At 48.0% G+C, this 26,408-nt stretch overlaps 2 protein-coding genes across 6 annotated transcripts in view; one reads left to right on the forward strand and one right to left on the reverse strand.

Moving 5' to 3' along the window:
* The first annotated feature begins 73 nt into the window (after positions 1 to 73).
* On the forward strand, positions 74 to 22,515 carry DPCD (deleted in primary ciliary dyskinesia homolog (mouse)). The gene is made up of 6 exons (XM_012102819.4): positions 74 to 149; positions 8,514 to 8,594; positions 14,262 to 14,386; positions 14,702 to 14,835; positions 21,566 to 21,668; positions 22,209 to 22,515. The coding sequence occupies exons 1-6, from the start codon at positions 86 to 88 to the stop codon at positions 22,311 to 22,313; spliced, it is 612 nt and encodes a 203-aa protein (XP_011958209.2). The 5' UTR covers positions 74 to 85; the 3' UTR covers positions 22,314 to 22,515.
* Positions 22,516 to 23,017: 502 nt separating this feature from the next.
* Positions 23,018 to 26,408, reverse strand: part of FBXW4 (F-box and WD repeat domain containing 4) — an 87,168-nt gene continuing 83,777 nt past the window's right edge. For 3 of the 5 annotated variants that reach the window (XM_042238730.1, XM_042238728.1, XM_027960314.2), the window contains 3 exons: positions 24,564 to 24,704; positions 23,918 to 24,059; positions 23,018 to 23,727 (listed from right to left, as the gene is read on the reverse strand). In XM_042238730.1, coding sequence (XP_042094664.1) covers positions 23,608 to 23,727; positions 23,918 to 24,059; positions 24,564 to 24,704 — 403 coding nt within the window. In that variant the 3' untranslated portion in view covers positions 23,018 to 23,607. Of the gene's footprint in view, positions 23,728 to 23,917; positions 24,145 to 24,563; positions 24,705 to 26,408 lie in introns of those variants that run through there. The other 2 variants (XM_042238729.1, XM_060405146.1) reach the window with 2 other exon arrangements.

Genomic DNA, 26,408 nt, shown 5'->3' on the forward strand with positions numbered 1-26,408 from the left:
GAACATCTTCCGGGTCATACGGAAGTGACCCTAGGCGGAATTGTTGCCATGGCAGTGGCCAGGCACGCAGCTCGTTGGAGGGAAGATGGCGGTGACCGGCTGGCTGGAGAGTCTGCGGGCGGCAGAGAAGACGGCGCTGCTGCAAGACGGTAACTGGAGGCCCCCCTCCCTCCCCCGAGAGCACCTTGTTCTTTTCCACCAGGGTCCAGCCCTCTGCGCTGGCGCCCCCGGGACGGGCCCAGCCCGGAGGGTAAGGCTGGAAGGTCCCAGCCTCCTGCCAGGGCAAGTTCTGCATTTGCAGATGAAGAAACTGAGGCTCATATAAATAAGGCGACTGGAACACCCTTCTCTGAACACCCCTAGTTTCCTCCACACTACCTCGCCCCTTTCTGCGTTCTGTTACTAATAAATAATCCTTTTCATGTTCATTATGTCATTTGCTTCTCAGCGCAGTCCCGAGAGGCTGTTTTCCACTCTGTTTTACAGAAGAGGAAACTGAAATCCAAGATTTTAGGTCGGCTGCAACTCCCTCAGTCAGTCAGTGGTAAAAGTGGACCCTGACCTGGGATCCCGTGAACCCCAGTCTGGAGATTCTATTGCTGAAAGCTGCCTGGTGTCATGGAGACGCAGGACACCTTCGCTGTAGTTAGGACTTTGCCTTTAATTTGGCGTGGGCTCCCCAGTTGGCCTCTTACATTTGAACCTCACTTTCCTCATCTGTAAAATGCTGTGAACTGATTATCTCTGTTATCTCTGAGGTCCTTTGCACTTGTAATGTTATGTTTGTAAGTGAACTTCTAAATGTTCCTTGGGTCTTTAAAGGAGACAAAGCAACGCCTCCGCCCCACTCCACCCCCTCCCACTTCCCCCGTTCCTGCTGGTCCTGGAAGAGGTAGACACAGGGGTATGGAATTCTGACTTTCTTCCACCCTAGGATTGGCCAGTGTTTGACGGTCCCTTCCTGGACCCACTTGGCAGCCAGAATGAATTCGGTCTGAATTCATTGTAGCTTTCAGGAAATTGGCAGGGACTGAAATCCACAGGTAGAGGCCAGTCAAGAAAGCTTGGAAAGTGAAATCAGCTGGTCATTTGCTCATTTATTCAGGCAGCATTTAGGGATGCTTTTACTATGTGTCAGGTTGTGTGCTAGAGCAGATAGAAAAAGACATGTCTCAGGAGTTCCCATAGTGGTCAGGAAAAAAAAGGTAAATAAATGAGAGTGTATGTGTTAAGTAGAAGTTGGACTTTTCTATAGAATGCCATGAGAGCACAGAGGTGAAAATGGTTCTCTCAGGAAGATCTGACAGAACAGGTGATGTTCATGGGCCCTAAAGGATAAATAGGTGTTCGCTAAGTGGAGAAGAGGGGATAGTTATTCCACCAAGAGTAACTCACATGTGAAAATGCAGAAGTGTGCAAGTGTGTGGATGATTTCTAGGGGCATAACAAAACATTTAGTGAGGCTGAAGCCTTGACCCAGTCAGTCGTAATATCTACCTATACTCTGTCAGGTCCTGGGTGCTAGGATGCAAGAGTGAATAAAAGGTCCCTTTTCTCAAGGAGTGTTAAGGGGAAATGGTAGAACATGAAAAGAAATTGCAGAGAAGTTGGAGTTGTGATAGAGCTGCTTTGCCAAACTAAAGATTTTGAACATTATCTCATAGGACAGTGGGATTTGTTTTTATTGTAAGAAGTACATAACATATAGTTACCATCTCAGCCTTTTTTAAGTGTAGTTTTGTGGCATTAAGTATATTCACATGGTTGTGCCCCCATTGCCACTATCCGTCTCCAAAACATTCATCTTCAGCTGAAACTCCATACCCATTAACTACTGACGCCTCAGCTGAGACTCTTACCCATTAAACACTACTCCTCAGTCTCCTTATCTTTGGCCCCTGGCAATCACCATTCTACTTTCTATCTTCACGAGTTTGGTTACAGCATGGACCTCATAGAAGTGGAGTATACAACATTCGTTGTTCTGTGACTGGCTTATTTCACTTAGCATAATGTCTTCAAAGTTCATCCATGTTGTTGCATGTGGAAATGAGGAAATGTCATTTGTTGCATGAGGAAATTTTGATTTCCTCCCTTTTTTAAAGCTGAATAACATTCTTCCATTGTATATATGAATATACCACATTTTGTTTATTGACTGGTGGGTCAGTGGACACTTGAGTTGCTTCCACTTGTTAAAAAATTAATTTTATTAATTTTTAGTGGAGTGTAGTTGCTTAACAACGTTGGATTTGTGTCTGCTGTACAGCAGAGTGAAATCAGCTATACATACATTCCCTCGCTTTTGGATTTCCTTCCCATTTAGGTCACCACAGAGCATTCTGTAGAGTTTCCTGTGCATACAGTAGGTTTTCATTAGTTATCTATTTTCGCATAGTATCTGTAATATATACATATGTCAAATCTAACCTCCCAACTCCTCCCCAGTCCCCCCTTGACATCCATACATTTAATCTCTATGTCTGTGTCTCTACTTCTGCTTTGCAAAAGCGTGTGTGTGTGCTCAGTTGCTCAGTCATGTCCAATTCTTTGCAACCCCATGGACTATAGCCCACCAAGCTCTTCTGTCCGTGGAATTTTTCAGGCCAGAATGCTGGAGTGGGTTGCCATTTTCTCCTCCCAGGGATCTTCCAAACCCAAGGATTGAACTGGTGTCTTCTATGTTAGCAGGCGGAGTCTTTACCACTGATTCGCATGGGAAGCCCTGCTTTGCAAATAACATCATCTATACCATTTTTCGATATTTCACATATATGCATTAAATACATATTTCCTCTTTCTAACTCCACTCTGTATGACAGTCTCTAGCTCCATCCAGGTCTCTGTGAATGACCCAGTTGTGTTGCTTTTTGTGGTTAATATTCCAGTGTATAGATGTACCACAGCTGTTTTTTTAAAAAACATTTGAAACGATTTATTTTGGACTGTGCTGGGTCTTTGCTGCTGCACGTGGGATTTCTCTATTGATAGTTACAACAGTCGCGGGCTGCTCTCTAGTTATGGTGCACAGGCTTCTCGTTGCCGTAGATTCTGTTGTGGAGCAAGGCTTTAGCGCCCTCAGGCTTTATTAGCTGTGGCACCTGAGCTTAGCTGCTTTGCGACAATGTGGAATCTTCCCAGATCAGGGATCAAACTTGTGTCCCCTGCATCGGCAGGCAGATTCTTAACCACTGGACCACCAGTGACGCCCCTCTGCCACATCTTGATCCCTTCCTCTGCTGATGGACATCTAGGTTGCGTCCATGTCCTGGCTATTGTAAACAGTGCTGAGATGAACATTGGAGTACATGTGTCTTTTTGAATTAGTTTTTTCCAGGTATGTGCCCAGTAATGGGATTCCTGGGTCATATGGTAGTTCTGTTTTTAGTTTTTTAAGGAACCTCCATACTGTTCTCCTTAGTGACTGTATCAGTTTACATTCCCACCAACAGTGCATGAGGGTTCCCTCCTCTCTACCCCCTCTCCAGCGTTTATTGTTTGATGATGGCCATTATGACTGGTGTGAGGTGGTACCTTATTGTAGCTTTGACTTGCGTTTCTCTCATAGTGATGTTGAGTATCTTTGTTGGTCATGTATGTGCCTTCTTTGGATAAATGTCTATTCAGGGCTTCCATCCATCTTTTGATTGGGTTGTTTTTTGGCTATTGAGCTGCATGAGTTGCTTATATATTTTGGAGGTTAATCGTTTGTCAGTCACTTCGTTTCCAAATGTTAATATTTTTGCCCATTCTGAGGGTTGTCTTTTCATCTTGTTTATGGTTTCCTTTTCTGTGCAAAAGCTTTTAAGTTTAATTAGGTCTTTTTATTTATTTATTTATTTCTGTTTTTGTTTTTGTTCTTATTTATTTTTGTTTTTATTCTTATTACTCAAGGAAGTGGGTTACTTCCACTTTTTTTTTAAACCGTAAATAGCTACTGCCGTGAACATGTGTGCAAGTATCTATTCTAGTTCCTGCCTTTCACTTCCTTTAGTCGTAGGACAGTGTTCAAACAAATATTTCATCAACCAGGATTTTGGTAAGTTTTTTTGTTAGTGATATCACAAAACAACATTGTTTGTTTTTTCTCTCCCTAATCAAAACTTTAAAAAGAAAACAACAAACCCTAATGTGTGAATATGCCTTGTTAGACCACTCCTAATCAAAACTTTAAAAAGGAAACAACAAACCCTAATGTGTGAATATGCCTTGTTAGACCACTCCTAATCAAAACTTTAAAAAGAAAACAACAAACCCTAATGTGTGAATATGCCTTGTTAGACCACTCCTGGAGATCTGCCCTCCTGATGTGTCTGTGAGTGGGCAGAGGATATGGCTATCTGCCCACCAAGAATCACTTCTCTTGATAATGAGAACCCAGTACACTTTTCCATAGATCATTATTTTTCCTGTTGAAAATTGTTGATTTATTCAATGATTGCTATTCCTGGTAATCCCATTTTATATTCACATACATGAGTGCATTTAGAACTGACTGAGCTATGAGGGAAGCCCTAAATATGTATTAGAATAAAGTATAGATGAATATTATGATCTTGGGTAAGGGAGGATATTCTAAGCACAACTTCTGGATAATAACCACAAGTGAAGTGAAGTCGCTCAGTCGTGTCCAACTCTTTGCGACCCCATGGACTGTAGCCTACCAGGCTCCTTCCTCCATGGGATTCTCCAGGCCAAGGGTACTGGAGTGGGTTGCCATTTCCTTCTCCAGGGGATCTTCCTGACCTAGGGATCGAACCCACATCTCCTGCATTCCAGGCAGATGCCTTAACCTCTGAGCCACCAGGGAAAGCTAATAACCACAAAGGAAAAAATAATTGACTATATAAAAAGTAAACATTTGTTTGAGAAAATCTGCTTTAAACAAAAAGGCAATTAAAACTGAGAATATTTGCAACATGTGTGACATGTGCTTACTATATACAAAGCTCAATAAGATTAGTAAGAAAAAGATGAATACTGAAATAAAATAGGCAAATCCTGAACATGTAATTCACTAGAAATATGAGCAATAAACCCTTAGAACACTGTTCATCCTTATAACCTTAAAGCCTCATACAGATACCCTAGTATGGTTATTAGAGCCTCGACTTTGGCCTCAAGTGAGTTTAAGCCCAGGCTATCATTTCCTAGCTTTATGACCTTGAACCAGTTATATGATCTTTAAGCCTTAATTTTCTTTATTTGTGAAAGACAAGTACTGGAGGCACATAGGATTATCGTGAGGATTAAATGCAATAAAATATGGACAGCGCCTGGCCCATAGTAAGCACCGAGTCCTGCTGCACCGACGACCAGACTCCAGGGAAGGAGAGGGTCAGGCCAGACACTCTCAGCTACTCACACACAGCACCTTGCACCCGCCTCCTGACAGCACAGCCTCTGCCAGCTCTGTGAGCCAAACAAATGATTAAGGGTGGTGTAACCAAGAGGCCTATGGAGAGGCCCTGCAAATTTGGGGGTGAGGGTCCCCAGAGTACAAATTTGGAATGACTCGAAGAACAAGGTCCCGGGGAGTGAATGGACAGCAAAAGGCTTGGTGGACTGGATGCAGTTGCAAGTTTTGGCTAGTGGCTCCTTCAGCTGATTAAGGGCCTTGGGGCTCTTTTCATCAGGAATACGCTGGGTACCTGTCTGCTGGGCATTGGTACTGACTCACTAAGGAGCCTGCCTGTGTGTTTACCTATCTGTAAAAATGGGAAATTATCCAGCCACTTTTAAGAATATGCTTAGGGTTATACTACTGAGATGAAAGAGTTGGTCTCGGAGATGCCCTTGAATTCCTTTTTTATTCTTTGAACATATGTTACTTTTGTTTTGGTATGAAATTGTTTTAACATTTGTTTTCTTTTAAGTTTTTATTGGAGTGTAGTTGCTTTACACTGTTGTATTAGTCTCTGCTGTACAGTGAAATGAATCAGCTGTCTATATACATGTATCTCCACTGTTCTGGATTCCCTTCCCATTTAGGTCACCACAAAGCATGAGGAGAGTTCTCTGTGCTATACAATAGATTCTCATTAGTTATCTATTTTATACATAGTATCAATAGTTTATATATGTCAATTCCAATCTCCTAGGTCATCTCATCCCCACTTCCCCTTGGTATCCATATGTTTGTTCTCTATGTCTGTGTCTCTATGTCTGCTTTGTAAATAAGACTGTCTATATCATTTTTTTCAGATTCCACATATATGTGTTAATATGTGGTATTTATTTTTTCTTAACTCTGACTTCACTCTGTATGACATACTCTAGATCTGTCTCAGTTCAGTTTAGTCACTCAGTTGTGTCTGACTCTTTGCGACCCTACGAATCGCAGCACGCCAGGCCTCCCTGTCCATCACCAACTCCTGGAGTTCACTCAGACTCACGTCCATTGAGTCAGTGATGCCATCCAGCCATCTCATCCTCTGTCATCCCCTTCTCCTCCTGCCCCCAATCCGTCCCAGCATCAGAGTCTTTTCCAACGAGTCAACTCTTCGCATGAGGTGGCCAAAGTACTGGAGTTTCAGCTTTGGCATCATTCCTTCCAAAGAAATGCCAGGGCTGATCTCCTTCAGAATGGACTGGTTGGATCTCCTTGCAGTCCAAGGGACTGTCAAGAGTCTTCTCCAGCACCACAGTTCAAAAGCATCAATTCTTCAGCGCTCAGCCTTCTTCACAGTCCAACTCTCACATCCATACATGACCACAGGAAAAACCATAGCCTTGACTAGACGGACCTTAGTCGGCAAAGTAATATCTCTGCTTTTGAATATGCTATCTAGATTGGTCATAACTTTGCTTCCAAGGAGTAAGTGTCTTTTAATTTCATGGCTGCAGTCACCATCTGCAGTGATTTTGGAGCCCAAAAGAATAAAGTCTGACACTGTTTCCACTGTTTCCCCATCTATTTCCCATGAAGTGATGGGACCAGATGCCATGATCTTCATTTTCTGAATGTTGAGCTTTAAGCCAACTTTTTTACTCTCGTCTTTCACTTTCATCAAGAGGCTTTTTAGTTCCTCTTCACTCTCTGCCATAAGGGTGGTATCATCTGCATATCTGAGGTTATTGATATTTCTCCCGGCAATCTTGATTCCAGCTTGTGCTTCTTCCAGCCCAGCATTTCTGATGATGTACTCTGCATAGAAGTTAAATAAGCAGGGTGACAATATACAGCCTTGACGTACTCCTTTTCCTATTTGGAACCAGTCTGTTGTTCCATGTCCAGTTCTAACTGTTGCTTCCTGACCTGCATACAGATTTCTCAAGAGGCAGGTCAGGTGGTCTGGTATTCCCATCTCTTTCAGAATTTTCCAGTTTATTGTGATCCACACAGTCAAAGGCTTTGGCACAGTCAATAAAGCGGAAATAGATGTTCGTCTGTCTAGGCCACTACAAATGGCCCAGTTTCATTCCTTTTTCTGATTAGTATTTCATTGTATTTATGTACCACATCTTCTTTATCCATTTCTTCTCTTCTTTCAATGAAAGATGAAGTGATGTTTTTTTATTCTTTCAATCAATATTTAGCTGAGCTGTTAAAATATGCCAAGTACTGTGCTTAGCGTTTGGGAAACCATAGATAGAGGGGATAAAATCCCTCTTATCTTAGTAAAGAGACAGGCACTAATCATCCAGAATTCACACAGACAGATGTAAGACCATAACCAAGGTAACTGCCATAGGGAAGATGCGCGGGCACTAATGTCATGTGCTGTGTGACAGGAATGGCATGGAGATGTGCAGAAGGCGGCAGAGTGAGGGGCACAGCTGGAGGGAGCTGCTGGTTGGGAAACCCAGTTCAGTAATCTGAGCACATAGGCCTGGCTTTAGGAACTGGGGAGAGAAACATAAATACGACATCATTCTCGAAACAGATACTTTTAAAAGTATCATACTATGTGATAAACGCTCCACTGTGGATGTGAATAAAGCTCCAAGAAGGCATAAAGAAATAAGTGATGAATTTTGCCAGGTGGCTAGGAGTGATAGTGTTAGAAGACTTCCCAGTAGAAGTGACATTTCAGTTGGATTTTGAAGGGCAAGGAGGAGTTCAACAGTTGGGAAGAGTGGCTCAGACAGTAAAGAAGCTGCCTGCAGTGCTGGAGACCCAGGTTCAATCCCTGGTTCAGGAAGATCCCCTGGAGAAGGAAATGTCTACCCACTCCAGTATTCTTGCCTAGAGAATTCAAGGACAGAAGAGCCTGGCAGGCTATAGTCCATGGGATCACAAAGAATCAGACATGACTAAGCAACTGACACTTTTTTAGAGCTATTGCTTGTAGAATAATCAGCAGAACAAGGACATGTTCAGGGAAAGCAGATGAGTCCCAGGACATGTCTTAAAGTAATGGTGGATGACAGTTGTCAAGGAGTTCGTGGGAGGCTCTGGGAAGATTTTTAATATGCCCATGGCTGTAGTGTTTCCCAGGCAGATCTCTGGATCTAAAGGCCCATGGCAAGAGGAAACCCAGGGATAAGACCCTCTTTTGCTTTGTGCCCAGGGAGAAGAAAGGTGCATTATTTGTTCCCAGATGGGAAGGAAATGGCTGAAGAATATGATGAGAAGACAAATGAACTACTTGGTAAGTGACAGGGGCCCCCAGGGGCCCTTAGAAACACTTGGGGTGACCTGAGCACAGTTAGACAGGCCTAGCTGAGGCTTCAAGAAGCTCAGCAAGTACATGTGGGAGCTCGGCCAGACTGAGGCCCTTGAGGCAGAATTGTTCCTAAGAATAACCCGAGGTCAGGGCTGGACACCAGAGATGCAGTGGGTGTCCACTTGACCAGTGAACCTCACTCCACCCCCAGGCGAATGAGAGTTAACTCTTCTAAGGTGTGATTGGGGGTGTAGAGAAACCATTGGGAAAATCTTCACAGAGAAGGTAGAATTGGAAGTAAGCCTTGTGGGCTAAGTGAAGGCAGTTTTCCCTGCACTTTTTTGGCTCAATTTTTGTTTTGTTTTCTGAAACCACATCAGGAACGAGCAAGAATCAGAGGCAGCAGCTTCTGACCTTGCCTCAGAGGCAGCTCTGTTAAATATGCCCCTCGCCTTGGAGAATGTCTGCATCAAAGGGAGGAGGGAGGGAGAAATGGTGATTATGTGGCATCATCGCTTTCATTCCTGCAGCCCTTCCTTTTCCTCTAAGAATAAGCTCATGAATAGAGGCTCCAGCTCAGATTTCTGGAAATTATTTGATTTGCTCATTCTCTGTTCTCAGGTATGCATAACAGCATTAACTGACTTCCCGAAGCTAGGTGGCTGGTTCTTTGACCCAGAGCCTGAGGCTGTCAGCAGTGGGAGTTGGTCTCTTTATTAAGTTTCACCTGAAATGCTAAGACCAATGATGGAATCATGGGCTGGGTTATTTTCTTGTCATTATTCTTGACTTTAATTTCTTCCTGGGTCTGATGGACAGGTAGTACTGTTGAGGGAATTTCTTTTTCCCTTTTTCTGACAGCTCATAAATGTCTAGAACTGACAATATGGATCACACGGGTTTGCATCTCTTCGTCTCCAGTCTTAAAACGTGTGTCCTGCGCATGCTCAGCCGCAAAGTGAAGTGTTGGCCCTTCCTTATTATGAGCTGCTTGGGTTCCAGTCCCAATTGGTTTAGTATGGTGCTATTAAAAAATCTTGATGTGTTTAGCATATGACACTGATTTGGTGGAAACCAATACAGTAGTAATATCCTCACAATGCATTGTAATTTATAGCACTCCCAGGGGGTGACAGCCTTGGAATGCCTAACAGGGCATGAGCTTATGAAAGCAGAGGTCACGTGGGCTGACCAGCACCATCACCAGGCCAGGGACTAGCCACAGCTCCTTTCTCTGAGCCCCCAGTGGCACTCTTCTCCACACAGAGTGAATAATAAAGCTATTGCTGCTGTGGCTATAAAAACAAGTAAAACCCAAGGCCTCTTAGTTGTGCTTGGACAAAACTTGAAATGAAGAACAAGCCCAGGTTACTTCATTGGTAACATCCCACGTGAACCTGTCACTTTCCCTCGTGGCAGGTCAAGAAAGACGGTGGCCTCCTAACTCCTTTCTCTAGGAAGCAGAAATGGAGGTTCATAGGAGAACGTTGTTTGAGTAAGTCTACCTAAGGAGAGTAATGCTGTAACTTTCATTGGGCGTCATGCTAAGTGCTTTACACCAGCCATCTTCGTTATAGCTCAGTGTGGTATGTAGGTACTGCTGTATTCATTTTACAATCAGGAAAACTGCAGGTTTCAAGAAGTTAAGCACCTTGCTCAGAATCACATAGCTGGTTAGTTACAGGGCTTGGGTTTAAGCCTAGGTCTGTGTGATGAAGAGCCCATGCTTTTAATCCACAACAGCACACTGTTGGGAGTTGAGGATATTTCATTCTGTTTTGTTTTTTTAACTAAATTTTGTTCTCCTCAGAATGGCCCAAGTAAAGACTGGTGGGAGCAGGACAGAGATTGGGCAGTGGGGAACACTCCGCTCAAACCACTGGGCCCTTTGAACAGCTGACCCTTTTCTTATTCATCTCCAACCACCAACCCCACGCCTGCCAGCTTGCAAAATACTGTTTGTTTTTAATTTTTAAGTATAAATAATCCCAGGGCCTGAACTGACTTTCACTTGTGAATTTGTTGAAGCAAAATATGGACAGGGTTTTTGTGGCTGTAAATGGGAATGGTTTCCATTTTTTATTTTTTTCCAGCTAATTATACAAATTGGATAATTGGTCAACTGGTTTTCTGTCTGAAAAACCCAGAAAGTAATTTATAGAAAGAATTACCAATAGTGCATCTGTCTGGGTCAGACCCCTTCCAGTCGGTGTTAATAACCATAGTAGTGTCATATTTTTTTCCTGCCCGCTCAATGCTATTCATTCCCACCCCCCACAATGAATGCTGTATGTGTATTCATAGAGAAAAGAAAACTGAAGGGCCCCATAACAATGATCGGAACATCAAACCAGCCCTAGAAGAACACAGCATGTCCAGGGGGGCCGAGGCTGAAGGGCAGGCCATCCCCCAGCGATTACATTCGGATTACCGGCTTAATCTGCTGTGGTATTTGACCGCCAGCCTAACCACCCCAGGCTGCATTTGGAGGATATTGAGCACTTTCATCCCCAAGCACTTCACCGGCTTTATAAATGACCCACTCGATTCCCTTCAGCCTCCTCAGGGATGGGACGTGGCAGCTGTTTAATAGCCACATAGCAATGTTGCAGTGTTTTAGGGCAGGAAAGAAGAACCCTGCATCCAGTTTAAGCTGCAGGGAGTATTTAGGAAAGGGGAATGTAATTATCCACATTGGAAGTGGGCCAGGGCTGGGAGCTCTGGGGAAGGAGGCCTTTAGGACCTCTACTTTCCAGCCCACCTGAAAGACGGGGCCTCCTTTCAGCAGTCAGGGACATCAGCCTGCTTCCTGCTGACTTAGGAAAAAGGCCCCAGGCGCCGCCTTCTTCATATACTCCCCATCAGACCCTTTACAGGGTCATTGAAAGTCTCCTTTCCAAGGACTGGCCCTGGCTCAGCCAGGAAGATATGACAGCGTCCCGGGGAGCTGCCCTGCACACACCAGTTTGGGTTTAACATATAATCAAATCAGAGTGACAGCAGGTGGAAACAGGCTTCTGCTGCCGCAGGAGCTGTCCTTGAGTTCAGGAACAAAGACAGGACGAGAGAGACAGGACGAAGCGTGTATTTGCCTGTGTGCATCCACGCCCACAGCCATGGGGGAAATAACAAGGACTTCACCAAAAATCATGTATTGGCTCTTATCTCACGGGGGAATGAGTACAGAGACCTTCTTCATATTCTAGCAAAGAATTTAACCCCAAGGTGTTAAAAACGGTGAAACAGCCAAGGGTCCAAGTTTTCTGTGACCTGAGTGGCTTTAAAGGCCAGCAGTAAGGAAACCAGTAGCTAACTTTCCATCTCCTTAGGTTCCTTTTGGGGAACGTGTCTGTTCCAAACCCAATTATTCCATAGATTAAAGAGTAGATCAGAATTGCCTTTCCTGGCCACACTGGCACTGTGTTTCAGGACACGTGATTTAACAAGGCCCATGATCACTGGACACCTCACTTGTCCAGCCTCAAATAATCAAGTGTTTTTCAGAAATTAAATTTTCAAATAATTGAAGCTTTTCTTTTAAATGCTAAAATTTTAAAAAGTTTTTTTTTTTTAAACTAAAAATATCATATATGCTTTTGAATGTTTTTGAGGAAGACATTGCAACCCACTCCAGTATTCTTGCCTGTAGAATCCCCATGGATAGAGGAGCCTGGCTGGCTACCAGGTCGAAAAGAGTTGGACACGTCTGAAGAGACCTAGCACAGCACAGATAAATATTTATAGAATACAAGGTAGCCATTTACTAATGATTTAGATTCTGGTCTTGGAGTTAGGAGACGTGAATTTTACCTCTGGATTTTGCAAGTGAGTGTCTCTTTCTGAGCCTTGGTAATTCTGTATACTCTTCCTTGGAGAGTGGTAGCAGGGGTTGAAGGAGAGCAGGCAGGGAAGAATGCTATTGCTCATTTGAAAGATAGAAGCATTGGACTAGACGCTTTCTAAAAGAACCTCCACCTTTAAGCTCTGTTTTGACTGCTCTTACATCAGGATCTAAGGATGCTTGTTTGCCCTCACACCAAATGGTCCCACATGCTTTTTAGTTCTGACTCTGTACTCTGTGAGCTATCCCATCATGCTGTTGTCAGTATGCCTGGGAAAAAATTAATTTCCTGCCTTATTCTACACATAGCATTTTATACATGTCCAAGTAAGAATCTGGGAGTGATCTTTTCTACAGTATAGCGTGAGATACATGGGTCTGTCACAGTAAGTCGCGCTTAGAGGCGTTTGTCATTTCTGAATTTGTAAGAAGGCTGCAACCCAGAAGACTGGCTTCCTAGTTAAGCAAGGTATTACGAGAATAGATTTGGATGTACTTCTAGTCACAGTCCAGTCACTTAAGAGAGAAGTATTTGTGAGGAAAAAAAAAAAGTTGCCTATAAAGCATATTTCCAAGTTTTACTCTTCCTTATTAATTTTCATTATAAACTTGGAAATGTGTTTCTAGGGAGAGTTTCTGGCCCTGAGACGTAATAAAATCACATTGCAGAATTCAGCAGACCTTATAAAAGCACATATTCAAGGGAAAATCCTCACTTTACAGCATACTTTTGTGTTCAGCTTGTGTGCCTTACTTAGAGCAGGGAGGGTGTTTGGGGTTTGGCACAGCTACTCAGAAGAAACCCATCCTGAGAATCGCACTCACCCCCCGGCCCAGAAAAGGAGCAACCGCCACAGGACACCGGGTGCTTTCTGAGTTGTTCAGCTCCTCATGGCAGCTCCAGGAAGGCTGCTGGCCACCTGGGAGACCCCCATTGCCTCAGGGACGGAAGGAGCCGAGCGGTCGCGCTTGGGAAAGCCCCTTGTGGCCACGGGCGTGCTGACAGCAGTCGGCTGTGACGACAGCAGTCGGCTGTGACAGGGCTGGGTGGGGTCCCTGAGCATCCCAGCGGGGCTCTCAGTGTCTGCTGCACTAGACTTTTCACTTAAAATTTCCATAAAAGTGTGGGCCTTACCGGAAAAAAACATTCTTATGCAAACATCTGGGCTGTAAAATAGAAATGATTATTTGCATTATAAAAGGATGATTCCACTCTATAAGAAATTTATGTTAGATCTTTTATAAATAATACATTTAAAATGTGGTGTGTGCCTAGAATTTCCTGTAAACACAACTGTGGGGATGTTATTTTAAGCCAGGTACACCTGAAATGAGTAAACTTCTCAATTTGGACTTTCTGAGTCATGAGACAAATCTGCTTATCAGCTTTCACACTCTTAATTCATTCTTCCCTTGCCTGTTTTTAGAAGGAAGAATGCACATCAACTCAGGCTTCTTGGGATCCATATTTTCCGTGTTACTAGTAGCCACCCTTTTCCCAACCTTCACATCATCCCTGTGCTTGAAGTCATACCTGGGGGTTTCTGAACTCCACTTGGCACCTTTCATAGCTTTGTTTTAATTCTTTCTGTCTGGGCACCCCGATCTGTTCTTTACAAATTGTCTAATATTGAAATGCTCTCCTGAGATTTCAGGGGTTGTGAGGTCCCTGCTCAGATGGATAAAGTTAATGTGAAGGGTTGTCACTCCCACTTTTATCCATCACAGGATAAAAGTGATGTCAGTGATTCAGCAGAAGAGAGCAGAACACCTTTCCTCCCCGTAATCCCACTGCTTCCTTCTCTCCTCAGTGAGGAAGTGGCGTATGAAGAGTGCCCTGGGAGCCTTGGGCCAGTGGCAGATTGAGGTGGGAGAGCCAGCGCTCCCAGGAGCAGGGAGCCTGGGGCCTGAACTCATCACGGAAAGCAATGCCAATGTATGTCTGTCTGTCAGGTGCCTTGGGGAGGCTGGGGGAGTGGGCTGCTAGCCCTCAAGGGCAGCCACCATGTCTTGTTCACCTCCTCATCTCCAGTGTGCCCACCTGGACACGTTCCCTTGAATGGATACCCAAAGGGTTCTGGCTTAGTCATCCCAGAGCAGGGGCTCCAGGCTTCATAGGTCACAGCAGTGGAAGCCTCAGACGAGAGCTGAGGCGCTCCCATTGTGTCCCCGGGTAGAGCTTTATGGAGGGAAGCCATCCCTTCCTACCCCTCTCCAAGAATAGTCGTTGAATTGGATTTGCCTTCTGCAGCCCATATTCATGCGCAAAGACACCAAGATGAGTTTCCAGTGGCGAATTCGAAACCTGCCGTACCCTAAGGACGTTTACAACGTCTGTGTGGACCAGAAGGAGCGCTGTGTTGTCGTCAGAACAACCAACAAAAAGTAAGTGGCATGGTAGGCACCTGCCTACTTGTGTATGAGCAAGGTGGGGGTGGGGTTTGACCTAGGGTTAGGACTCAGATGGTTCCCCACCCCAGAGGATAGAGCAGCCTCCTCTTCCAGCTCTCAGAGAGGCAGAAGGGCTTTACTACAGCCCTAGAGTAAGTACTAAAAGCTGAAGGGCTTTCTCTCTTCAGCCCGTGAATACTGTAATCAGAACCAGCTTGAATATTGTACTCAGCTCCATCAGGGCAGGGAAATTTGAACAATGAGTGTCTGGTCCAGTACTTGGCGTATGCTGGAGCTCAGTAAACATTTGTTGGATGAATGAGGGGATGAGGAAATCACCCAGCCACTGACTTGCGATCTTAGGTGGTTCTGCTGTAAGGTTACTATGCCTTGACCTCTGGCTGGCTCCAGTCCATGATGAGCTTGGGGCTGGCAGGGAGCCAGAGCCTGGAAGGCACACCTGTCTGAGGTGGCAGTTACAGAGGTGTTTGGGAGCAGCAAACTTGATCCAACCCCCTAGGGGGGTGTCCCTCGAGGGACAGGGAGTGGGTGCTTCTTGGAAGTCTCTTGCATGATGTTTCAAAGAGGGTGCTCACGGCCCTTTTCCTCCTCTTCTCATGGTCTGCTAGGGGCAGGCAAACTTTAAGGTTGAGGGGACAGAAGGTAACCGAGGTGGAGATCTGATCCTGGCGGGGCTGCTTCTGGGCTGATTATCTTGGAAATGCACTGATCTCGTTCGGGTTTCTGGAGCTCTGACTGACCACAGAAGAGAAAAGCCCAGTAATGACTTGGTTGTGAACTGAGTCAGAGGGACTGCAGTGTAGGACCAACTCCCATGAAATAGATTTAGGGCATTGAGATGGGAGGTTTTATGAGTTAATAGTCCACAGACTGTGAAGCTACCCAGCATGTCTCATGGGGTGCTCAGCTTAGGCCAGAGATGCCCCCTCTGGTTTACCTGGAGTAAGGAGGACCCAGTATTTGTCCATCCTCTCAGGCAGTGTGGTGCCAGCCTCCCCTCCCGTCTCTCTCAGGCCCATGATGCCACAGGGAAGCAGTGTGGTTCCCAGGCTCCCCTAGTGCAGCCCTGGGTTCACCCTCCTCTCTGACCCCCATACCCTATCACTTTGGCAGGGTTAAGGGGTGGGGAAGGGGTGGAGATGAATGAATTAATTTCAGGATTATTGCTGTACATGCAGCCAGCAGCCCCTAAAGTGAGCCTTGTCTATAAATATAAAGTCATAATAATAAGGGTTTGCGTTTGTAAAGCACTTTATAGCCCTCAGATAAAAGGCAGTTTATTCCCGTTATTGTTCTCATCATTAACAGGAGTCAGTGCCTAAAGTAGAATTTAGCAATTTCAGACAACAGAGAAATTGCCTTTAGGAAAACAAACTCCATGCTTCAGCAAGCATTCCCTGGCGTCAGAGGCCCTGGGTCCAAACTAGGAACAAAAGTGCTTCTGATAGCACTTGAATCTGCAGCCCAGCAGTTTGTGGAGCTGGCTGCTGCCTCCCTTTTGTCCCCCAGAGGTCACTGTCGAATATAGATATCAAGCAAAAATGTGATTACCAAGGAACAAGAGAAGAGAGGCTAGCTAGCTCACCAGAAAATTCATCTGCAGGCCGGTCCTCTGGGTCCCATCTCCTGCACATATCCAACCATAGGTGGCACTGTTGGCCAGGCGCTCCACTCCAGCGCCCCGGGCAAGGGGAGATGTTGCTGAACTGCTCGGGGAAGCCAGGTGGGATGGGAGTAGTGCCTCCAGAGGGAGCAGGACCAGGATAGGATTCCCATAGAGGGGAGAAGAGTATGTGAGTGCTCACTTCAGGGCCTGCACTGAGATCTCCGTCAGTGCAGCCCAGCCTGGAGCAGCACAGCCTCGGGACCCTCTGCTGGGAGGAAGGCAGGGGAGGCTGTTAAGCCCTCAACCGGCTCCTCCTGAGCCTAGTGGCACGTTCATTTTCTACTTGTAGTAGTAACATGTCCTGTACCTTTACTTCCTCTAAATATACACAACTCAATGGCTATTCCTTTGAGCAGAGTTTAACTTTTTCAAGATACTGTAAAAATTTATTTTCTGATCATCACACCATCCAGTGGTGGACAGGGTATGTATTTTTATTCTTGTGCTGTATATGAACGATTCCGTAAGAATATCTATAAAGTCAGCATGATGCACTTGACTTACTGGAGGGGATGGTGACGGTTTTAATGCCCAGGCCTCTGCAGTTTCCACCACACTGTGGCTTTTCTGATTTGATGTCCTTCACCTGAAGGTTCCATGTCTGCCCTGATTCTAATATTCTGGAATATGGTTATCAATAAAAGCCAGAGTCCTTGAAAAACTGGGTTTGCCACTTTTCTTGATGGAATTGATTCCAATGAATTATGTCCTTGGCCTCAGGTAATAGCAAGAGATGAACCAGGGAAGGCAGAAGGTGCTTTTCTAGGATCTGATTGTGGCATCATCTGTTCCCAATAAGAATGCTTGTAGAGAGAGAAGGTTCTGAGCCTCAGCCTTAGAAGCTGGCAGCTCTAAGTGGAATGAGCTGGGCGTGGAGTAGGAGGATGTCAGCTTGAATCTGGCCTCTGCCACGTATTAATCATAGCATTTTTGGGGCAAGGTTTCCTCATCTATCACAGAATACTCATGCGTACATCATAGATTGTTTGGGGAATTAGAAAATTGTATATTGTACTCAGCCCTGTGGCCGGCCTGAGGAAATTGGAGCCTGAAGAGAGTTTGGCTGATTTGACATTGGTAATACTAACTCTTTGGGAGTGTTAATAGGCATCTCTAGAAAAAAGAATTCTCTGGTCAAATGTTAGGAAACTGAATTAAATGGGTTTCTCCTTGGTAGGACTTCTGAGAGCCTTAAATATGTCAATGTGCATTATAGGCAGTGGTGACCAGTTTGTCCGGAGTGTTGATGTTTAAGCAAGAAGGGAAGACACACCCACTCTAAGGGACAGACTGACTACAGGCTTCCCTCGACCACTCTGGCCGAGCCTGTGTGCAGGTGTGCAGAGCACCCACAGGAGGTCTGTGGGGCCCAGCCCACGTGACTCCACGCCGTTCTGCTTCTACTTTCAGCTTCCTTCAGAGCCCCTCTCTCTAGGCCTGGTCTCTTGCACCCTTTCTCAGCTCACTGCAAGGGAGAACAGGTTGGGAAGGGACTGGGAATGGGAAAGGGAATATAGCAGAGACAGAGAGTGATGCAGTGCAGTAGGTCATCTCTGAAACAGAGTGAAGGAGCTGTCTTTTTGCACAGGTTGGAGAGAGGTACCAGGTTAGCCTGTTCTGTTCCCAGTGACTTAAAAGTTCATCTGAGGCAGCTATATTATTTGAGAAAGGAATCTGGAGGAAGAAACAGGCCCAGGAGTTAAGTGGCCTGCCCAGAGTCACAGGGCGGGGCCAGCAGTCTTCCTGAGAGCCCTTACTTCCACATACATCTTTGCACTTTTCCATTCAGAAAGGCAGGCCACTCCATGTTAGAGGGAGTGCTCAGGAGACCTACCTGGTGGTTGAATCCTGGGGGAGACCACCCCCCATCTCTGCCCCATCCTTGGAACCTAGACGGTCTGATCCTTTGAGGTGAGAATGGAGAGCTATAGAGGAGTCAGGAGGTTGAGGGGATTCTCACTGTAACAAGGGCATCTCCCTTCACCAGTTTTATGACGTGGACAAGATACCTGACCTGCCTATGCCTGTCTCCTCTTCTGTAAAAGAGGATGGCAGAAGCAGTCAACCCGAGAGCATTGTTCTGAGGAGTCAGTGCATGTTGAACAGTGCCTGGCACAGATTTAGAATTCATAAATGTCACCTCTCACATGTGGCTGAGACCGAGGATAGTGAAGGCAGGTGGGAATGGGGGTTGTTGCACATCAGCTAAAAGCCCAGGGACTACCCCACTATAAAGGCTTAGCGTTCAGCAGAAACACAAGATTTCAGGCAGCGATATGGCCTTGCTGCTTCTTCATCCTTAAAGCCCCAGTTCACAGCTCTGGGACACAGTTGACGCCTAAGAAATGTTTGCTGCCTGCCTAGGGCTGCCAGAGGCTGGGCGTTTGGACTTTCCTGGAAGCCCAGTAGGTCCCTCTGTAGTCCAGGTGCTGGTGAGGTGGACCATGGTATTCTCAAGGCAAATCCCAAGGCAGGGATGGAGATAAGGGGGTGTGAGCTGTTTCTTGAGGAGAGAAAGTAGATGCCTCCTGCTCCCTTGAAGGCTGCCCATCAGGAGCACAGCCAGGTAGGCATTAAGGACGTACCACATTCTGCACAGCGAGGCCTTACACAGGCCCACTGAGTTCAGCTGAGCCGTGTGTGCCAGGCTGTGTCTCTCCCGCTTCTGCTGCTTGTGTATATTTGCAGGGAAGATGTTAACACTTCCTAACAAGCCTTTGTGTTCATCTAATCTCCGCTGTTTAACCTTTGACTCCCTCCCTATTATCAGTGTCTGCCACCTTTGCTGGCCAGACCAAGGGCCCCAGGAAGAGCCCTCAGCCTGGGCTGGCTAGGAGGAGGATGAGGCCGACATTCCATCCCGGTCTGCAGGCAGATGGATCGCCTTTCCCTGGGGCAGAGCTTTGGAAAATAAAGCAAACTTGTGGTGCCATTAGGATCCCCCAACCCCCACTCCTTTTGAACTGTCAGCTTTTAAGTAAACATTCTTTCCCTGCCATGGGTCCCAGCACCTTGGCGGGAGTGAGGAACCTGGGAGGAGAGGGGGCCCTGAGAGTCTTCACTGAACAAGGGATTTCAGCAGGGAGAACAGGGCAGAAATGCTGCCTTGATGTCAACTCTGAGTCCCCAGGGCATCAGGGCTTTTGAAGTGGACTGGGGGGAGCTGCCATAAGGACCAGGCCCCTCTGAAGTATTAAAAGCCCAGCCCTCTCCAGGCCCTCACTTGTGTGTGTGTGTACCTGTCTGCAGTGTTCTCTGCCCAGGCCACAGCCTTGTGGCAGCACTGATGCCATGCCCGGTTGACAGGTCTGGCAGCCACCAGCCAGAGCCTAGGTCACACTTCCACCAAGGAAAATGCCAGACGGGCCTGTTGCTAGAGATGAGGAGGCCATTCTTTGTGCTCCAATGTAATAAGACCAGGATTGGGGAACTTTAATCTGACCCTACTAACTGGCTGTGAAACCAGGCAAGATAATTCACCTCTCTGAGCCCAAGTTTCCTCTTTGGTAAAGGAGGTTAAATTTCCTGCAAAGTCCAGTTACAGACATTGTGGGTTGGATGTTGCTATCTGGGTGGTTGTTTTTGTTTAATTTTGGGTGCACCGCTCCACATGTGGGATCTTAGTTCCTTGACCAGGGATCAAACCTGCACCCCTGTATTGGAGGCACAAAGTCTTAACCACTAAACTGCCAGTTAAGTCCCAGGGTTTCCCTTCCGCCCCAACTAAAGGGATCATTCATGGCAGATAGATGGGGAAACAGTGGTTGACTTTATTTTTGGGGGCTCCGAAATCACTGCAGATGGTGATTGCAACCATGAAATTAAAAGATACTTACTCATTGGCAGGAAAGTTATGACCAACCTACACAGCATATTAAAAAGTAGAGACATTACTTTGTCAACAAAGGTCTGTCTAGTCAAGGCTATGGTTTTTCCAGTTGTCATGTATGGATGTGAGAGTTGGACTGTGAAGAAGGCTGAGCACCGAAGAATTGATGCTTTTGAACTGTGGTGTTGGAGAAGACTCTTGAGAGTCCCTTGGACTGCAAGGAGATCCAACCAGTCCATCCTAAAGGAGATCAGTCCTGGGTGTTCATTGGAAGGACTGATGTTGAAACTGAAACTCCAATACTTTAGCTACCTGATGTGAAGAGCCGACTCATTGGAAAAGGCCCTGATGCTGGGAAAGATTGAGGGCAGGAGGAGAAGGGGACGACAGAGGATGAGATGGCTGGATGGCATCACCAACTCAATGGACATGGGTTTGGCTGGACTGCGGGAGTTGGTGATGGACAGGGAGGCCTGGTGTGCTGCGGTTCATGGGGTGGCAAAGAGTTAGACACGACTGAGTGACTGTACTGAACTGAATTGAAAAGGATCATTAATCTCTGGACTGGCACCTGCAGATGAGGGGGACCAAGTGTGATATGTGAAAATGGAGTGGGGTCTTATGGTCAGCAAAGTAGGCCAGAGCCTCAGAGATCTGGCTTCTGTGATGAGTCACATGGCTTTTTCTCTTAGGGAGATTTCTCCTTGTGGATTAACTTCCCTCTCTGGCCTCCAAGTGGAGTCAGTCTAACCCCTAAAAGAGAGAGAGGTAGCAGAGGGCCTCAGTAAAGTGCCATGTAAGTGCCAACTATCAGTCCCCAGCTCTGGAAGACAGCCTTAGATGTCCTTATTCTGTTCCTTGTTTGCAGACATATGTTTTCTTGGGGTGCTGAGGAGGTAGGGCTTGCCTGACCCAGTTGTGTTTCCCAAGAGGCTTCTTCCACTTGCCTCTGGGATTGTTAAACTTGAAATATGAGTCACTGTAACCCCTGGTCTAATCAAGGAATTATGACTGGACAGAAGGCCTTTCATTCTCTTCTTTCCAGGGTCACTAAGCTCTAAAATACTGGCCTTCTAACTGGCTTCCCTTCTTCCTCTTTGGCTGGGAGGTGGGGAGGACTGTATAGAAGCTTGGCATTAAAGGGCCTGACGCCCATCTGTGGGGGTCCCCATGTTGGGTGTTCTCACGGCCTCTTGGTGTCCCCACAGGTACTACAAGAAGTTCTCCATTCCTGACCTAGAAAGATACCAGCTACCTCTGGATGAATCCTCACTGAGCTTTGCTCATGCCAACTCCACTCTCATTATCTCCGTAAGATTCGTTCAGACTTCTTGGCCACTGTGTCAGGGAAAGGCTCCTTCTTTTGCCCACTTTCAATCTTACTCAGTTTCAGCCCCAACAACTCCTGGGGTATGCTTGCTAGGGAACAGGCCTCTCCAACAGAGTGGGATGAGCGGGTGAGGGCTCAGGAGACTGATTTTAAAATCACAGCTGGAACTGGATAGAGGGTGATGGGGAGGGGTGAGATCCACAGAACTGGGGCTCTAAAAGGTCCAAAAGCCTACCTCTACCCCCACGTGACCTTAAGCAAGTCATTCAACCTTGTAGGCCTCAATTCCCTCGTCTTTGAATAAAAGGGAGCAGGAGGATTTCCCTGGTGGGCCAGTGGTTAAGACTTTGCCTTCCAATGTAGGGGGCATGGATTCAATCCCTGGTTGGGGAACTAAGATCCCACATGCCTTGTGGTTTGGCCAGAAAGGGGACAGGGGGGCCCTGAGTCTGTTGGGTGGAGGCTATGTGTTGAAAGGGGTGATATGATTGATTCATGTCTTCTCCTTGCTCCATCCTCAGTACCAGAAGCCAAAGGAGGTCCTGGTAGCTGAGTCAGAGCTGCAGAAGGAACTGAAGAAGGTAAAGACAGCCCACGGCAGTGACGGGGACTGCAAGACTCAGTAGCTGCCGCCTGAGCCTGACTTCTGACACTGGGTGGGTGAGGCTTTTCCTGTAGGCCTGTGAGACTTCGGGCTTGGGCCTTTCTGGCACAGGGGCAGCCTCTCTTCTCCCAGGAGCTGTCTAGGCTTTGTAAGAACTGGGCCTCAGGGCATTCCTAGCCCCTAGGCCGTGGTCTTCCCTCCTGAGTAAAGTAATTCTGAGTCTGTGTGTGTGTACTATCCCCTGGTCCTCCTCTGGTGCTTCTGCCCCTAGGGAGGGGGCTGGTGAGGACGTTTCCTTCTTTGCTAGCCTCTGGACCTTCAATGTAGAACCTTCCACATAAAGGTATGGGTCTTAGATGGAGAGGAGGATCAGGGAAGCCTGACGCCAGCAGGGCAGGGCCCCAACCTGTTTGCAGCCCAGGATATTACAACACTGGGTGTAAAGTCAGCATAAGGCTTGCAGAGCACTGGAGTGGGGTGGTGGAGGTCACTGCAGGCCAACAGCCGCCAGGAGCCTTTCCAGGCCCCCCCACCATAACCCACAGGTGACGCCTACTCCTCCACCAGGGCCAGGGGTGATGAGAGGCCTTCCTGGAGGAAGAACCCTTTGCTCTTTCGGACACTGAGCTGTGAGGCTGGTCTCACCCTTCCCTGGTGTGCCCAGCCCCAAGTCTGAGTCTCTTGTTCCTTTTCCCTGTGGTCTTGCTAACCAGTGAGGAACCAGACTGGTGAATAGTCAAGCTTTATTTTTACAAAAATGTACGTTGTAACATGTTTCAACAGCTAGTCTGAGGTTGGGCTGGCTCAGAATTCAGAATTTTGGGATTGCCTTTGTCCTTTCTTGGTTTCAAAGCAAGACCAGGCCGTAGTACTCCAGCCGAAGACCTTGGTCAAAGGTGGGGTCTGACTGATGTGGAGGCTGGTACCACAGGGTACTGGCAGCCTCCCCACTCCTTCTAGGGAAGGGGCCACCTGGGAAGCATGGAGCACCTCACCTCACACTTGTGCTGAGCTGGCCTGCCTTTAAGAAGGGGTGGGCCTCTCTCTCCAGGCCAGATTCTTGCTCTGGCCAACAGGGAAGCAAGGTTCAGCTGAGAAGCAGTAGGTCCCATCTCTCCAACTGGTTCCTGGGAGGGACTGCACCCCTGGGTGACCCCAGTGCCCAGGAGTCAGCAGCCTTTATCTTAGGTGCCTGAGCACCGTGGTCACAGATCTGGGAACACAGGGAGGCCGGGGAGGAGGGGTCACTGATCCCTCCAGGCAGGAGAGGTCCCTGAGCAGCTGGCTTCCCTGGCCCACAGGCTGGGTTGGCTTTGTCATGGGTTTTGAAAGTCCAGGACACGGAGGTTGTAGGACAGTGCAGCATAGAGGTGTCTGGTGGTGAAGCGCAGGCAGTACACAGGACTGCTGAGGGGTGTCGACGTCAATGGGAAGGCCTGCAGGGGAGGGATGAGAGTGGCAAAAACGTCCCCACTGGGAGCTGGGGTAGCTCGAATGCAGGATTCCCAGGCCTGGTGCCAAGGGACAGGGGCTACTCTAGGCTTCCTCCCGCCCTCCCCAGGCACACCCACTCCCAGTGCAGACCTTGGCATCCATGAGGCCTGCCTGTGTGCGCAGGACACTTACATGGAGGCAGGCCCTTTGGCGGCGGTCCCACAGTCGCACGACACCATAGTAGGAGGAGCCAGTGGCCAGCAGGTGGTTCCCATCCGTCTGTAGGCAGTACAGGGTGCTGTCGTGGGGCTCCTCCCACTCCATGACACACTTCCTGTCCAGGAGGAGGTGATGCAGGGGATGTCTGGGGGTGCCCTCCGCCTCCACCCCAGCTTCCCCAGAGGCCTTAGGAAGCCATTCTGGTTGGGAGAAAGATGCCAAACCACCACATTCCTTTAAAACCACACTTAATGGGGGAAAGCCTCCTCAGTAAAGATCTCTTTCTCACCAAGTCCCTGACACCAGGCAGGCTTATGCCTCATTTCTGCATCACGTGGCTGCTGTGTGTCACCAGATTTCAGAGGCAAGGAAGGCCTCAAGAAAGCTGGGACAGAATGCTGAAGGACAGCACCCTGATGGCTCCCAAGGCTCTTATCAGGGCCTGGTGGCTACAGTCTCCCGGGCCACGGGACCAGGGCTGCCGAGGTGGGGAGTCTAAGCTTACTCTGACCTTGCCAGCTGCTCTCCCAGTCCCTGCTATGGGGTCTCTGTCCCTCTCCCTGGGGCACCAGGGCAGGGGGAGGTTCCCACCGCCTGTTGTCCTGCCCTGCACACTCACCGGGCACTGGCTCGGAGGTCCCAGTAGCGAACATAGGTGTCGTAGCCACAGGACAGGAGCGTGGAAGGGGACTCGTACATGACGTCCAGCACCCCAGCCCCTGGGGGAAAGTCACTGCCCAGGTGCGTCATCAGCTGCCCACTGGGAAGAGAGAAGGCAGGGGATGAGAGGTTGTCCTGCCTTGGCCCACACACATGCTTTTAACCAAGTGACATCAGTCCCTGGGCTCCTTCCTGAGCCAGAATTAAGACCCTCAGAGGAAGGGGGCCAGAGGAGGAGATGCCCTGGACTTCCAGCTTTCTCCCCTGTTCCCAGCCCCTGCCCCTCCCCCAGCCGATGCCTCAGTCAGCCATCAGCAGCCTCTCCATCACACCTGCACGCTGGCTACCCGCCACCCAGCCACTCCTCCTTGGGACGATGAATGGGCCTTGCCGAAGGGGTCGGCCCCCCTCACACACACATTTGGTTACTTTATATGTCTTGATCCTGCAGGTCATGCAGTTCTGAGCTGCCTGAGTCCAATGCCTTAATTCCTGCCTGTAATCTGGGGCTCAAACCTCATTGGGGATAAAGACCACACAAAGGGAGAAGGGGAGTCCCAGGAGATGTTAAAACAAGTAAACACCTTTGTGTCTGGGGAGAGAAATCGCTGAGAAAGCAGCTTAGCAGGCCGGTCCCTGGTGTTCCTGGCCCGGCTGGCCCCCGGCCTGGGGCTAGCACGCCTCTGTGATCACAGCCCCCAGCCTGCTGGGCTCTAGCCTGCCCCCCTGCCCCTCCCGGTGGCCAAGAGCAGATTACTGAGAAGAACAATTTCTTTGTGACTGTGTAATTCCCTCCGTGACCGCGGCAGTGGGCAGACCCCTCGCCCTGATGCCAGACCCCTAGCAACCACCTAGGGGGGCCTCCTGGCCCTAGCAACTACCCCTCAACATCAAGTATACCCGCTAATCCCTGTGGCTATGGGATGGGTAGAAGCGGTGATTTTCTCAGAATGAGGGTAATGAAGAAGAAGGGGGCATGCTCCAGGCCCAACCCCTCACCTTCACTCAGGACATGCTGGGCTCTCCTGCATGGCATGACAGGAAAAACTGGGCTGTGGACACTACACAGGGACACCCAGGTAAGAGGCCCTGGCTCGGGTTGGGGAAGACTTTGTGGTCTCACCAGCCCAGCCTTGGCCAACCAGGTTTCACCAAAGCAGCCACGAGCCACATGTGTGAACACGGGCCTTAGCTCCGGTCCTTCCACCTCACAGACCCCGACCCTCAACCTCCCTTCTCCTTAGTGGAGCTGCCACCTTCCCTGAAGGAGGAAAGGAGGTGCCACAGGGTCTTTTCTGCCCAACTCTGCCTTTCCCTTGAGCACTGGGTAGTGAGGGGCCCCCCAGCAAGCAGCACTATTGCTGTCCAGTCAGGGCAGGGTCAGGGTAGGCCCTAAGTTGGCACTTCTGTCCCCAGCCTCCTTCCCAGGGAAGTGCTCTTCCTGTCTGTGTGCTGAGGGCTCAAGAGAGAAAGCCTTCTCCCCACGTCAGCATCTCCTAGAGATCACAGACCTCAGTGCCCAAGCAGGTCCGCCAGCCATGAGTCACCACTCCTGGGCAGGTCAGAGGGGCTGGGGTCCTGAGCTTTCTTGTCTCTGTCGTCCACTGGGTCTGGGCTGCTTTGCTCCACAGTTCTGCACCCCCCCAGATTTGGGGGCCCTGCCCCCTCCATTAGTGAGGCCTTCAGGACTGACTGAGGAGCTCTCCCCTTTAATCTACAGAAGTAATTTCATGTTTGTCTGTCTGAAATAGAAGATGAAAGGCGGTGGAGATTGGGGGGCGCGAAGCCCAGCATGGCTCTACCT

Source organism: Ovis aries, chromosome 22, assembly GCF_016772045.2.
Source record: "Ovis aries strain OAR_USU_Benz2616 breed Rambouillet chromosome 22, ARS-UI_Ramb_v3.0, whole genome shotgun sequence".
In the NCBI taxonomy this organism is placed as follows: domain Eukaryota; kingdom Metazoa; phylum Chordata; class Mammalia; order Artiodactyla; family Bovidae; genus Ovis; species Ovis aries.

Excerpts from the sequence above, each read along its gene's own strand:
- DPCD (XM_012102819.4), top strand. The coding sequence starts at position 86 with ATGGCGGTGACCGGCTGGCTGGAGAGTCTGCGGGCGGCAGAGAAGACG. Across the intron at positions 150-8,513 it reads GACGGCGCTGCTGCAAGACG|GGAGAAGAAAGGTGCATTAT; the intron begins GTAACTGGAGGC and ends CTTTGTGCCCAG. Across the intron at positions 21,669-22,208 it reads ACTCCACTCTCATTATCTCC|TACCAGAAGCCAAAGGAGGT; the intron begins GTAAGATTCGTT and ends CTCCATCCTCAG.